This window comes from Dipodomys spectabilis, unplaced genomic scaffold, assembly GCF_019054845.1.
Source record: "Dipodomys spectabilis isolate Male_0828 unplaced genomic scaffold, ASM1905484v1 ptg000115l, whole genome shotgun sequence".
In the NCBI taxonomy this organism is placed as follows: domain Eukaryota; kingdom Metazoa; phylum Chordata; class Mammalia; order Rodentia; family Heteromyidae; genus Dipodomys; species Dipodomys spectabilis.
This window is the reverse complement of record NW_024870792.1, coordinates 15,064,475-15,079,606: the sequence shown is the minus strand read 5'-3', so window position 1 is coordinate 15,079,606 and position 15,132 is coordinate 15,064,475. Positions and strand designations below refer to the sequence as shown.

The window sequence follows — 15,132 nt, the reverse complement described above, 5'->3', positions numbered from 1 at the left end:
CCTTCCTGTATTTGTAAGTGTATTTCACAATGTGCATTTAAAAAAATCCTCATTATTTAGTTTTTAATATTCCAAGCGGCAGTTTTTCTTCTGAAGCACTATGGCCTGTGAGATGAAGAGGAATGCTCCTGATAAAAAAAAAGTTGCCAAATTTGACAAGTAAAAATACACGTTGTCCATCAAAATGTGAAATTCAGATAAACAAGTGATCCTTGAGTATACATATACTTCAAATATTGCATGTTTGTTTAAGGGACATGCCTACATGATATGCAATACCATGCTACCACCTACATGAAACATTTTCTTGTGTTTGATTTGAAATTCAAATTTAACTTGCTATTTCAATTTTTATCTGACAATTTAAGCTGAGGCGAGTTTTACGAGTCTATAGAGACTATAGCTAGATTACATCAGAACAAGCAGCATGTTCATTAACTTTCTCGATTGGTAGAGTATGATCACAGCCTTTTCTCATAAGAAATGAATGACTTAGGAGGAAAATATGTGTAGCACCTCAGGGTTGATCCACTCTGACACCTCAGAATCAGAACAGGTGATAAGCTGTTTCTGTTTAGTAGTGCTTCATAAATCATGGCTTGACATTACTCACAGCTTTTACTGGAGGCATGCATTTTTAAATTGCTATTCTTTTTACTACTTCCCTATGGTGATTTCAAAACTCAATCTATAATTTTCTGTGTCTATTTAAATACTAGCATTTGTAATTTTTTGAGGACAGAAGTAGGCTTCAATGAGACAAAGGATAAGGCAAAATAAATCAAATATAATTGCCCTTGAAATCCATGAGAATAAAAAATCCATAAAATCCAACATGTTAAGGTAGAAAACACCTTGGGGACATCTTATCTATAAATCATGTCTCATGGTCCAACCATGGGAAATTTGAATAATATTGGTTAGGGAACAAATGAAAAAAAAAACCCTAAATTCTAAATGTTGAATTGCAAGTCTCCTAGACTTTGAAAATAACCTGCTTAGAAGCCTAAAATATTATGGTCAACAATGTTCACCAGTTTGACAGATGCTTTGATGGAGGAAGTCCGTTGCTCTGCATCACAGCTACACCACCATCTTCTGGCTTTACTTTTATGGAAGTTATTTTTTAAGTCCTAACTCCCCATCCCAGTTCCCATTTTTAAAAAGTGACAGGGTTTAAGAGTAAGGTGTGGAGACACCATTTCTCTCAAAATTCAGTAATACTGTGGTGTATTAATGAGGTTGGGACATTCTGAAAAGTAGTATCTAATTTCCTTCCTTATAGGTCTGGACTGGGCCTAGAAACACTCTTGTTAGTAGAACACAGCACAACTGACATGCTTGGAGTTTCTAGCCTATCTCATAAGAGGCTTTTAGGACTTGCAAGCAGGCCTCTTTAAATGCAGCATGACTGTACCAGACAGGCAAGACCTCTGACAGATTGCTAGAGTTGAGCTCAGTCTTCCAGTCAGAATCACCCAGTAAGTAGTCTTGTGAGTGAAGCCATGTGGCACTCCAGCCCAGCCTAGCTACCAACTGAACCAAACTGATACCTCAGAAAACAGAAGAACAGTCCAGCTACACCCTGCTGGGTTCTTGATCCATGAAATCCTGATGAGATGAAATGTTTTTATAGTAGTTGGTTACGCAGTAATAATAGCTCACCAGAACAGTGATGTGTTAATCTTGGATTGACTGTAAAAGCAAAAAGGGAAGAGAATTCTATAAAAAGAAAGAGATCAGAAATGCTCTTAAACATCAGTAAAAGAGGCCTGGGGATTTAGAGGACCTGCAGCAAGGTTCTAAGAAGTGAGAGTCATGGTTTAGTAGGATGTTATGATTTGGGGCAAACTTACAACTTTGGCCTAATTTCTTAAGGAACCAGAGAGACAGCAGGAGGAACGTTTTATGTCATGCAGAAGCTGCAAACAGTAGTGAATAAACATGACAAGTAAATCTGTAGCAAATGTCAGCTAAAAGTGCTAAATGTGTAAGAAACAATCTTTGTGCCTATTTAGAAGCTTCCATCAGGTGGTTTTAAATTACAGAAATCTCAGAAGCAAAGAACACAGAAAATACCAACAAAATTTTGATTTTTTTGTACTTTTATTGAAAAGGTACATTTAAAAAAATACACAGACATTTTACCATTTACAGATTGCAGATATAGATATTCTAAAAGAGTCCACTCTATTTTGTTGTTTTATTTTTACCACTTGCCCCTAACATCAAACATTCCAGTCTTGTTGACATCAGCTTAGAAAGGGGGTCGTGGGAGCATGACCTGCAACGTATGCAGTGAACAGAAAGACAAAGTGTTCAATTATAAACTTTTATATCTTCTGTACATTATTGCATTAGGGAGCCACAAAATTATGTAGCATCATTACAAATGAAAACAGATTAAAAATGAAGATCATTACGTAGAAGTACACGAATTTATTGTCTTCTTGCAGAATGCACAGGAGGTGCAACAATGTGCAATTCAGGAAGCTCTTTTTTTGTGTTTGTATACATTTGCTTAGCAACTCAAACTGGTGAGAAAGCTACAAAATAAGTTAAACAAAAATAGCAAACAGGTAGTAATTATAGCTATGTTATATGGCTTTCTATTTAGTTTTAAATATCTCCAAATAAAAGGTGAAATAAAGAAAATATTATCTTTTGCTCTCTTAAAGAGAAAATTGAAAGCTACGTTGCTTCCTAACAATTACACGGCAACTAAAAATGTTGAATTCAGACAAGAGATACGATCTAGTACTACACAGCATACAACAGTACTTGGGTCTAAAACAGTACACAATCCCTGTCAACAATAGTACACCAAAACGAAAAGATTGTGATTGGTTGGTAAAGTGATATCCACAAGTAAGCACTTGTGTTTTTGTTCCACACTAGAATATGCCCCGTTGGATTCCAGAGTTATATACAGACATCTGAGGAAAATCCTAGTTTTCAAGTCTGTCAGGAAAATATTCTAGATTGTTTCTCAGCCAGATCACACTCATGGGAGAAGGATGACTGATTTTCTTTTGCTCTCTTTTTCTGACCAATACATTTTCAAGGAACCCACTTATCTCAGATATACCAACTGAACAAGGGGAGGAGGAGGGAAGAGAGAGAGGAAGCCTATGCTGATCACATTCCTAACTACAGGAGCTGGCCATTAAAAAGCTCTCTTGAATCGAGTGATTTGTTTTTCTCTGGAGTTGGGGCCCTGTGGTAGGCTGCATTTTGTGGCTGGAGACTTGGTACTAAGTGCAACACAAAATGTTTCCACTACCAAATCCTTTTAGCTCTCCTTTATTTTCCCACTGGCCTCGACTGTCATGGGGCTTGCAGATGTTAGTATGGGGCGAAGAGAATGGAGGCAGGGGTGGCGCGGATGGGCCCGTGTCCTGGCCTCAGGAGAGCTGGAGGGATGGCAGGAGCTTGGAAGAGTGAGGCAGATGGCCGGGGTGGCAGTGACAGGGCAGAGGACACTGCTGCAGCAGCTGCCAAGGGTGAAGACAGGAAGGCTGGGGCCAAGGGCTTCATCATATCTTTCTGGAATGCAAGTTTTGCCTAGGAAGGGAGAGAAATGGGGCATGAGGTGAGGCTATTATTTTCATCAGCAAAACACCAAGTTAAGAAGTTTAGAAACTGAGAAGTCAGTATGTGACTGTTTTTCACAAAACTGGCTGCAGCATCTCTTTGCATAGCTTTACTTTGTTTTCATTTTGGAGCTTTTTTGAAAAATCTTTGATCCTCGAAGCTAGGGCAAAGGAAGCTTCTGAACAGACAGACAAGTGCCCAGCAAAGGCAAGGCGGAGGGACGGGCCCATCTGCTTCCTGCTGCTCAGTTCAGTGAGCTCAGTTCAAAAATGCAGATTTGTCTTAAACTACCACTTTGTCTAGAGACAGGTTTTATGTTTTCTTCCTTTCTTGTTTATTATTTCTTTCGGTGGAGTTGGGAGTTGTCCTTTTTGCTTTTTTTGTTTGTTTTGTAAGAGGTACTATCCTTTATTCTGTTTCTCTTATGTAAACTGCATTGAGGTGAGGTAACTGAAGTTTCAAACATTATGGTCCCATGCAGGATCCAGAAAACAAAGTTAATTATACTTCCTTTACTATCTACTTAATGAGATTTCTGTGAAAGACTGCAGCAAAATCAAATTCTGTGGAGTTGACTATAAATGGAGTAGAAACTTTCTCTAAAGGAATCCCAGTGTGGAATCTTCCTGTGAAGGAAGAAATCAATCCTTCAGTTCTCTTTTGCAATCAGGAGGAGCTGTGCAAGCTGGATTTGCTACATGCAGGCAAGTACCACCTGCTTCCAGCATTGATGCAGGCTTTGGAGAAGCTGGAAGGCAATCATACCATTGCCTCCAGCTGGTCCGTTTCAGTTCACCTTAGCGTGAACAGCTCACTGGCCTCAGCCCTAGAGAGACTGAAATCACTCATCTGGGTATTCCTATGACGTTGCTGCAGTCCCTAGGTGTCTTGGTGAAGAAATTGGAAACAGCATACACCAAGAACAGATAAGACTGGTAAATGTTAATATGCCCACTACAATGGAAATGGGGGTAGCACAAACACCACTTTCTTACATGCACATGCAGCACACACACAAGGATATTAAGTGAAGTTTTGTTTTATGAAAATAACTTTTCTTCCTAGTTTAACACATCTCAGAATTTTCAGGCATTATTTGTGTTTCTGAGCCTCTGCTTAACATGCTGAAGAAGGTAATCTTTGACATGGCCCTGATAAAGAGTAAGGTAATTAGCTTTTAATTAAAGTGGTTCACCCTCACAGGGTGTCGGGGAGCATGTCTGCAATACCAATGGCTTAAAAGGCTAAGACAGGAAAATCAAGTTTGACACCTTCCTGGGTATTTTAGTAAGACCCTGTTTCAATATAGATATAAAAAAAATTTGATGTGGTTCAGTGGTGGAGCATCTGCCTTGCATACAAAAGGCCCTGAGTTCAAGCTCCAGTCCAAAAGAAGATGTTCACCATATTCATCACCTTCTCTTATCCGAGGAGCCTTTCTTCAGGGTTCCTTCTAGAAGAAACTAAGCAGCTCATTATAAAATGTCTGTCTATGAGAACTAATGCAATTTAAAACTATGATTTTAGGAATGTGACTCAATGGTAGAATGCTTTCTTAGCATGTTGTAGAACCTGTTGATTGCTAGCACAACAGAAACAAACAAATGAATAAATAAATTCACCAACTTTTGTGACCATTAGTGCCTAAGCCCTCCCAAAAGCTATTGTCCAGCCCACCCTAAAAGATGTAAGCAAGGGAAACTTACTGCTAAAATGCTAGGGCTCCGCTGGAGTTTGTTGTAAGGGCTGTATTTCGGCTTCAGTGGTTTCCCTGCAACACGGTCTTTATGCCTTCTGCTAGAAATGTGCTGAAAAAAGTTTGCTATGTTAGCTGAATCCAAGACTATGATCTCTTAGATCGACATGGTGACTTTTCCCTTCCTAGCTCTAGGTCCACCATCAAAGTTTGAGTAAGGATCTTGTGATCTCTCAAGACTTGTATCCTCCCTTGATTGGAATGCTGTCTCTGATGTTCTCCATAGACTTACCACATTTTAACTGGTGTTACCATAGTAACTGATGACTGACTGTGTCTCCCTGGACTGATCTAGGGGCCCTTGGAATACAGGCTTTACATCTCATTTACGAAAGGGTTCCTGGACTGTAAGCTCTATCTGACTCTTGTTCCCTTCGAGTCTGACATAAAGGAATGCTCAGATACTGGGGACTGACATAGCATTTATACGTCAAACAGTTTGTGCAATTTGTAAAGGTTAATAATCTTAACTATAAGCATTGTGAGAACTATTCTATACATGAGGAGGAGGTAAAGACACCCAAGCGATGCCCTGAACAATAGTACATACTAATTAAGGGTACATTACCTGTTTGAGTTGAATTTCTGAATTAACATGAACATCACAGATTTCACAATGAAATGTCTTATTCTGTAGTCCTGACCCCTTACTGCCATTCTGCATCTTTAATCTTGATCCAGGTCTAGGATAGGACTTAATTGGACCAGCTCCATTACGAGCCTCAACCATGGTCTTGTGTTTAGATCCTACAATGAAAGAGTTATACACTAAGTAGTTTTGTAAGAACTATAGGAAGCTGTTAGTTTTCTTATTCTTGAGAAGCTTATATTCAGGTTAAGTTCTCAGTACTTTTGAAAGACAATCACTTTGATGATGGTTATAAATTTAATATACAGTGTTGTAAACATGGAAAACATAAAGAAATTTATATTTATATATAATGCAGAGAAGCAGAAAAATTACCTAAGTACCAAATGGTTGCCACCTAAAGGAAACCACTGTTATTAAGGTATGTTTTTTGGTAGACAGCGGACCCATGGTATTCATACGTATATGGTTTGACAGAGTCCATCTTTGATAAAAATCTACTGCAGATGCTTGGTTCATTTTTCCTATAATGTTATTCAAGGACATGCGCCTTTCAACAAACCTCAAATTTTTCCTTTATTTCTTAGATGAAGTACACATTTATTTTTGCCTTATTTTGGGGCACCATTTACTTTCACAAAACTGGGGGCAAGGAAACACTCAAAGTCTAAAGATGATTTAAAGAGAACTCGTGATAATGCAGGACTGAGAGCTTCTCCCCTTAACAGTTGAGCTGCAAAATGCATCTGTGAGGATATAAAACTTTTGTTTTAAAATTGCTAACTGTGATTTCAATTAATTAATTTTTTTTAACCACAGTTTGTCAAAATTGTGCAATACATTCGTGAATAAGGCAAGATTACTGTACTAAAAATGAGCCATCTCAAAATTAAATATCCTGGAAATTCTACATATCAAATCACATACACACCTTTTCTTTTTCTTCTTTTTTATTTCAGGAGATTCAGTTGGTCCTATTATGTATTCAAGGCAGACCCTGAACTTGTAATCCTTTTGCCTCTACATTCAAAGTGCTGGTGCTGGGATTATTGACATGCACCACAATTCCTGGTCTATGTACATATTTTTTATCAGTACATATTAATGGTTGAGTAATTTTATTGAATTAGGTACTTTATTTAGTTGGTATTTGCCTACTGATGGATTTTCAAGCTCTTTTTATTTTTTCTCCTGTGTGTGATTATTCTGCATAAAAATGTATCTTCATTTCTGTCGCAACACCAAAATGAGTTTTGGAAAATATATGATACGTTTGAGGAGATGAAGAATAGAACAGATTTTATCTCTAACCTGCTTTTGCTTCATTGCTTCCAAAGTTATTATGATCATACTTTTCAAAAAACCACTTTTCTGAGTTGAAAAAAGACACTGATCAAATGATGTCTGTACAGCAGTAGGTATGATCTTCTGATGGAAAGAGCTGCGTTTCGTTATAAACATTATTTAAATTCAAAGGATAGCTGCTAACCTGTGTTGTGTGCCTCTAGCTGTGACAGAGAGTTCACAGCCACTTTGCATAGGGAACAATAAAGTAACTTTTTGGCTTTTTCTTCTTCTGATTCAGCAACAGACCCCGGAGCTCCATTTGTGCTCTTGGAGGGCGAAGTGACGGCTCCAGGTTGCAGGGGTGTTGTGCCAGATTGGAGGAGAAATGAGCCACCATCAATACCTGATGACTGACTGGAACCATTGGCTTTTAACTTGCCTTTGTCTTCTAAGAGAGACATAGGAGGATGACATTAAAGATTCATATACCATACAAAGAGATAATTATGGAATAAAAAAACAGATATTTGGCATCTATATGAAACATACACATCGGGTATGTATAGTTTTTACTCTAGCATGTGTTGTAGTTTATAGAGTTTGATTTAAATATAATTCCATGCCCTCAGTTTCTATGTTAGGTCTCTTCAAGATCAGGATGACTTAGAATGACTTCCTCCCATTTGAAACAGGTTATTTTTTGTTTTGTTCCTTGAGTTGTAAGTTATACTCCAGGGAAATTTTTAACATACAGCAAAACCAGATGATCTTCAATGTTAGTTCTGTTTACAACTCATGTTTTAGTTATGGCAACTATATAAAGTTACAATTTAATTTTTTCACCAAGTTAGGTATGTGATAGAGGGGGAAGAAGAAGCATGGTTAATTTGGTCATGGTTACAGTTTTGCTGCTCTGAATGATGATGCAATTTTTCCAAAATGCAAGAGTCAAGAGTTTTATTCATTATACTTCTTAATTACTGACAGTGGAATTAGTTTTAAATAATAACAGCAACTATAAGTACACTATGAAGATTAGCCAAATTATTTAAAATCATCTTGGCATTTTGATCACATAGCTACCAAGTGCTTATAATCCTGAAGGCCCCATGTGCTGGCTATAAGGAGTCAGAGAATATAACTCATAGGAGTTATTTTCTATTCAAGATAGTCTCTGCCCAGTAGCTCCTTTAAGAAAGAAACCAGATTATTTGTAATATATGAGTCAAGCGGAAAAGGTCAGATAATGTGATGTCAGGAAAATGAACCCTTAGATGTGTATTTTAATGTTTTTTTTCTTTCATGCATGTGTTTCTAACACATTTATAAGATTATCTCTTTGTTGCTTTGTATGTCCCTCCTCCACAGTATAACCCCTGCTTTCACTATATTTGATGTCAGTATAACTTGTGGAGGAGATGGGGAAAAACCAGTTGTTTAAGGATACAGGTGGACCTGTTGCAACAATGAGAAGTACAAGTTGTCATGTCCAAAACGAGCTTTACAACGTTGGTGTGGGGCGGGGGGGGGGGGGGAAGGAGAAGGATTAGGATTAGGGGGGGAGGGGGGAGGCTGGGAAGGGATGTGAAGGATAAACAAAGGAGGAGGCTGCAATGCTTGGTAAGAAATGTACGCATTATCCTGCCCATGTAACTGTAACTCCTCTGTACAGTATGTTCACAAATTAAATTAAATTAAATTAAAAAAAAAAAAAAAGAAAGAAACCAGAACTTTGTAGGCAACAGCAAAAGCCATCTCATATTAAATTTCGTAGAGCAGGTACTCATCGAACATATCTACAGATATGCTAATTATATCTCATTAAGAAAGAGAAGTAAAAGTGAACAATATATTTATTAACTGTCCTAATTGAGAATTATATACCATTGGCTGGGATGACCAAGAGGGAAGGAATGACTAAATAATATCAATGTGATGTTTGTTCATGTTACTATGTTCTATCTATAAGAAAACCAAGGCTTTCTGCACTTACACAAATGGTGGGAGATCATAGTTTCACTTATATTGGTAACATGCACATATGTGTGTGTGTGTGTGTGTGTGTGTGTGTGTGTGTGTGTGTGTGTGTGTGTGTGTGTGTGTGTTCATTGACTGGGGATCAGCCCATTTCTGTCTATTTACCTGACCTGGATTAACCCACCCATGACATGGTAGATATAGTAAAGGTAATATAAATAGATTTTAGATCTGAGTGTTGTTTAGAATACATGTGTGCCAAGATCTTTTCTTAGTCTGGGCTTATATTGTACATTCTCTTTCAAGACACATATTAACACCCGAGATTACTATAAAATACAATAGAAATAGTCTTAGACTTTTTTAAAATCTTAGACTTTTATTAACACTGACCTTATCATTGTGAAAGAAAGAAAATTATTCTTAATTGGTAACAGTAAGTTAGATTGCAGATTATTTTAGGCCTGGAACTCTTTTATCTGTAAGGATCACCCAGGTTGAATTTGCAATTTTATAGAACTAGGAAAGCAGCAAAATTACTAAGCAATCATCATATTTACCCATTAAACTAAATGTTTAGTGATGGAAACAAATTATTATACATCAAAATATTTCCTTGCTTGATACATTTTATTTTTATCTAAAAAGTCCAACTAAGAAGTTTGATCTAAAAGAATGTGACCAATTTAGTAATTTTCTCTCGTATGGTTGTTTTTAATATTCCATTACTGTTCCTCAAACACCTTTCAAAAGTACCATTACTAGCTGGGTGCCAGTGGCTCATGCCTGTAATCCTAGCTACTAAAGAGGCTGAGATCTGAGGATTACGGTTCAGTGCCAGCCCGTGCAGGAAAGGAAGTGAGACTCTTATCTCCAATTAACCACCAGAAAACTGGAAGTGGCACTGTGGCTCAAGTGGTAGAGTGCTTGCCTTGAGCTGAAGAGCTCAGGGACAGTGCCCAAACCCAGAGTTCAAGCCCCACTACTGACCCCTCCCCCCAAAAAAGTTTCATTACTTACATTATCTTCTTACCACTCAAAACAAACTCATGGAATAGATATGGCTAAAATGGTTATGCCATTTCAATGAAGAAACTAAAGTTCATCAGAAAAACAAAATGTTCTACACCTTAGTAGGCAGCCTAAATAAGCATATTGTTTCCACTAACTGATTGCCATGTGGTACACTAATCTTTCCACACAAAGTTGGTAGGGGCTTAATATATCATTAATATTATACAACATATACCAGTCAATTGAAGTGCTTTGTTTACAACTGTAGTATAGCTTTTCTTGAAGTTTTAGCAAGAGTTTATTTTAATATAACAGAATATGGGGGTGGGAATGAGAGAGAGAGACACTAAGACAAAGAAAGAGACTCATAGAGACAGACACATATACACATAGACTTTTCCTATTCCACACAGGAAATGGAAATAAGGAATCCTGAAGTTTAGTTGGAAATAAGGAATCCTGAAGTTTAGTTGGAAATAAGGAATCCTGAAGTTTAGTTTTAAGGCATATTTTTCTTAAATGCCTACATCTATCCTGTCCAGTCATCATTTGATTAAGATTATATTGAGAAGATGTATAAAACTATATATTTTTCTAGGTCCAGCCATATCCCTGCAAATGGCATATTATTCTTTCTAATGAATGAGTAAAATTCCATTGTGTATATGTATCACATATTCTTGATACACTGATCTGTTGGAGAGCATCTAGGCTGTTTCCATAACTTAGCTATTGTGAATAATGCAACAATCAACAAAGTGCAAGTTAAGTGAATTAAGCCAGGCTCAGAGAGACAAACAGTGCATGTTTTCTCTCATACATGGAAGCTAGATCTAAAATACAACTAGGCATGCTAACATAAACAGAGCTTAAGATATTTATATACAAACAAACTGACTAAAGGAGGGTATATTTAGAGGAGGAACCCAAGGCATAATTCCTTTTAAAAACTAAAGTAACTTTTTCTCTAAACAAACAACAGGAAATTAAAACATGTTTTTGGGGGGTTGGCAAAGTGGGGTACAGGAATGAAGAGAGGAAAGGTGACCAAATGTGTTCATTGTATTCAATGTACACTATGTAAAAAATGAACTACATGAGTAGAGATGAGAAGGGGAAAATTAAAGAGAACAAAGAAAGAGTTGATATTATCCGAGAAACATTGTACTTATATCCTGACTAATGGAATTGTAACACCTTTGTACAACTATTTAATAACAGTAAAAGTTCTATATTTTTCTTCTTATCCCTATTTCATATCCCTATTTCCTTCTAAATATCTTTTTCAAAATAGACAATTTATTCACATATGCATGTTAACATTATGTTAATTGCGAACAATGTGCTGGTCACTGAAGAGAATAGTAAGAAAAGAAGGTATTGACTCTAAGAAAGCTGCAGTTTACCAGGGAAAATGAGATAGTCAGTGACATCTAACTTATAATAGAAACTACAGAGAGGCAGGATGGTATAGAGCAGAAAATGATTACATCTGTTTGGAAGAAAGGGGTATTTTTCTTTAAGGAAGTGGCATTTTGAAGGTCAGCCTTAGATACTCATAGAACAGAATTGAAAAGTTGTGTGATGTGAATGGGTAGAAGCAGAAACATGAGGATATGCTTAGGGCTAAAAATTCCATGGTTTTCTACCTGGTTGTTGAGCATGGAGCTGGCAACAGATGTCATGGGGAATATCACTACAAAGATCAATTGATCCAAAAGGCAGAAAATATTTTGGACCTATTAAAATATATACTAAGGATGCACATTTAAAAAATGTATTAGAGGTATAGTATGTTTTTTGGGGGGGGTGGTCCGGTCGTGGGGCCTGAACTCTGGGCCTGGGCACTGTCCCTCAGCTCTTCAGCTCAAGGCTAGCGCTCTACCACTTGAGCCACAGCTCCACTTCTTGCTTTTTTCTTTTTGCTTATGTGGTACTGAGGAATCGAACCCAGGGCCTCATGCATGCAAGGCAAGTGCTCTACCACTGAGCCACCTTCCCAGCCTCTACAGTATGTTTAAAATTTAATATTCCCTATTGTTTAGAAAAATTACATTTAAGTTTTTCTATCACATAGATTGGAATGTTTTAGAGTCAGACAGAACTTTTGGTTTTGGAAGTGTACAAATAATATCAACATATTTAGGAAATTCTGTTACTATAGTCAAACAGATTATAAAATCAGAAAAGTCACTGGAGCATTTATGTTTTAAATTGTGGCCTTCTTTCTGTATGTGTAAATTTCCAAACATCAAAGCCTAGTTTTATTTCTCTTCTCAATTACTTGATATTTTGATAAAAATCCACTATAATATTTCTTTTTTTTTTGTCAGTTGTGGGACTTGAACTCTGGGCCTAGGTGCTGTCCCTCAGTCTTCAGCTCTACCACTTGAGCCACAGGGCCATTTCCATTTTCCAGCCCATGCTGGCTTTGCACCGCAATCCTTAGATCTTAGCCTCCTGAGTAGCTAAGATGACAGGCGTGAGCCACTGGTGCATGGCTATATTTCCATTTTAAAAGCCTTTTTGAAAAATTGTATTTGAAGATTTAATTAATGTTGTTTATTTTTGCTTCTTTTAACAAAGATGTAGGTTGTCTAGTTAATGCAAATCCTGTTTTCACATATTCGCTCATCTAATGTTAATTTAAAGGACTTCTGATGTCTTAATTATTTCCTGATAACTCAAGCAACTTTTTTAAAGGTTTTATCCTACGTGACTTCAAAGCAGAATTTACTTAGTAACATCAGAATTGCTGTATGTAATAGAAATCCATAATTTATTCATCCATGTGAGCAATTTCTTAAAGTTACCTTATTGGGAGTTACACATTGACTCACTTATATTCCAAGACCAAAACATCTGAAGACCCTTCTTCTGAGGAATGTTGGAAAAACCATGTTTCATATGTCAATATTTGCCATTCTTGTTTTTTACTCTAAAGCCTTATCTCAAATTAGTCTACTTTATTCATCAAAGATAACACTGTATTATTTATAAAGTTCCTAGGAGCAATAATATATGAAGACAATGTGCCAAAAGTTCTGGATACAGTTTTAAGTAAGTGATCTTGTTGGTAGATGAAAGTCATTTCCATACTCAGCTCTTAATTTTCAAAACAATCACAATAATATTTTATGTTATAATGGGATTTCCATTTTATTACACATCAGATAGCATGAAGGAACTGAAAAGCTCAATGTAATGACTGAACTGGGTAGTAGACTCTATCCTGGAAACCTTCCCCTCATTATTAGGAGTTCTATGTCTTTTCTTCACATTTCAATTCATGATTAGCCCTCCTTTCCATTATACTTGAATGTAAGATGCACAGTCCCAAGCCACAGAAGACAGAATTTACCCTGAAAACACCAATATGTATCCCTTGAATAGGTACTCTAGCTTTGTAATAAAAGCCCTATCCCAATTACTAAAAATTGACTGTCAAAATTCTTTCTCAGATGGTAATAAGAACCTCAACACAATGTGTGGAAGTTTACCTCCCTGTCTGCCTGAGACCTCCCTTGCCTTCACTATTATCCATAATATCAGTATCATTGGTCATTTTTATGTGAGCCATCGGGTGGAGATGTGAGATTTGTTTCCCTGTGGCTTTAATTTGAATTTCCCTAATAACTGATGATACTGCATACTTTGTTAGGCAAATATTTTTGGTGAAGTGTTTAAAACGTAAGTTTAAAATTATGCAAAAGATTCAAACACTATTTTATTATTGGCTTTCAGGAATTGTTTAGACATATATTCTGAAAAGGCATCCTTTCTTAGATATCTTGCAGATTAAGACATACACTCTCTAAATGCTATTTTATAGTAAGTTCAATTGTTTAAAAAGAAAAAAAATGGGTGTCAGAGTAAGATGGCTGATTATGATTGTTCTAAGTTGGGGAAATGCTTCAGATCATTATGATTTTTCAGGTCATAAGCTGTAGAGAAGAAAAGAAGCACATTGGTAATCACAAAACAGATGACAGCTGAAACATAGCAACATGCAATGGAGAAAAGTCGGACACAACCTTCAGCTCTAATCCTGGGTGCCCTGGAAAGGAAGCAAGGTGGCCTTAACAATGATTGGTGGACTTATCTGCCAGATCATCCTATCTTTCCCACAAGCTTTAAAGATAGTGTAGGGATTTAATGTGACAGGGCCTACTCCTATGTCAGACTAGCATTGGATTTTGTCAATTTATCTCATACAGCTATAGCTAGCTGTCACCTTGAGAAGGGCCCTATTGTTTGAGACTGAGCTACTCTGCAGATGTGAAAACAAAGAAATATTGTGGCACAAGGAGCCTGGGGATAACTTGACACAGTGTCTGATACAGATGGCCAGAATGGTAGAAAGAGGGAGGATCTGATGTAGACTCAGGAAATTTAAGTGGTAAGGAGCTCAGGTTGTGGATGCCAGCTTGCCTGCTCTCTGGTTAGGAGCAAGCCCCATTGTTTGAGGATCACTGAAGAAACAATTACATGGTGCAATAATAAAGACAAATAGGATAAGAAAGAAGTAGTCAACATGTAAATCCTAAAAAAATTAGTTTAAATCCTGGAAATAAAATATCAAAAAGTCAAATAAAAATTAAGCTGAAAGTTTGGCTCATATTTAAGACAATATCAAGGACTGGAGGCAAGATTGATCATATATTCAAGCAAATAGCAAAAAAAAATTAAGTACCAATGGAACACCTAAGTCTTCCAGAAAACTATGAAAAGACAAAACTTATAAATCCTGGACATAGAAAAGGAGAAAAGATTCAGGCTAAAGACACAGAAAATATATTGAATAAAATAATACTAGAAAATTCTCTAATTCTTGTGAAGACATGATTACGTACTACAGGCAGCTATTAGAACACCAAGCAGATAAGACTAGAAAGGAAATTCTCTTCATCATGTT

The 15,132-nt window shown here is 36.8% G+C and overlaps 1 protein-coding gene across 2 annotated transcripts in view; it reads right to left on the bottom strand.

The window, feature by feature from the left end:
- Positions 1 to 2,142: 2,142 nt before the first annotated feature.
- The window catches only part of Znf385b (zinc finger protein 385B), a 279,057-nt gene continuing 266,067 nt past the window's right edge, over positions 2,143 to 15,132 (bottom strand). For both annotated transcript variants that reach the window (XM_042688337.1, XM_042688338.1), the window contains 4 exons: positions 7,429 to 7,674; positions 5,919 to 6,097; positions 5,301 to 5,402; positions 2,143 to 3,564 (listed from right to left, as the gene is read on the bottom strand). In XM_042688337.1, coding sequence (XP_042544271.1) covers positions 3,346 to 3,564; positions 5,301 to 5,402; positions 5,919 to 6,097; positions 7,429 to 7,674 — 746 coding nt within the window. In that variant the 3' untranslated portion in view covers positions 2,143 to 3,345. The remainder of the gene's footprint in view (positions 3,565 to 5,300; positions 5,403 to 5,918; positions 6,098 to 7,428; positions 7,675 to 15,132) is intronic.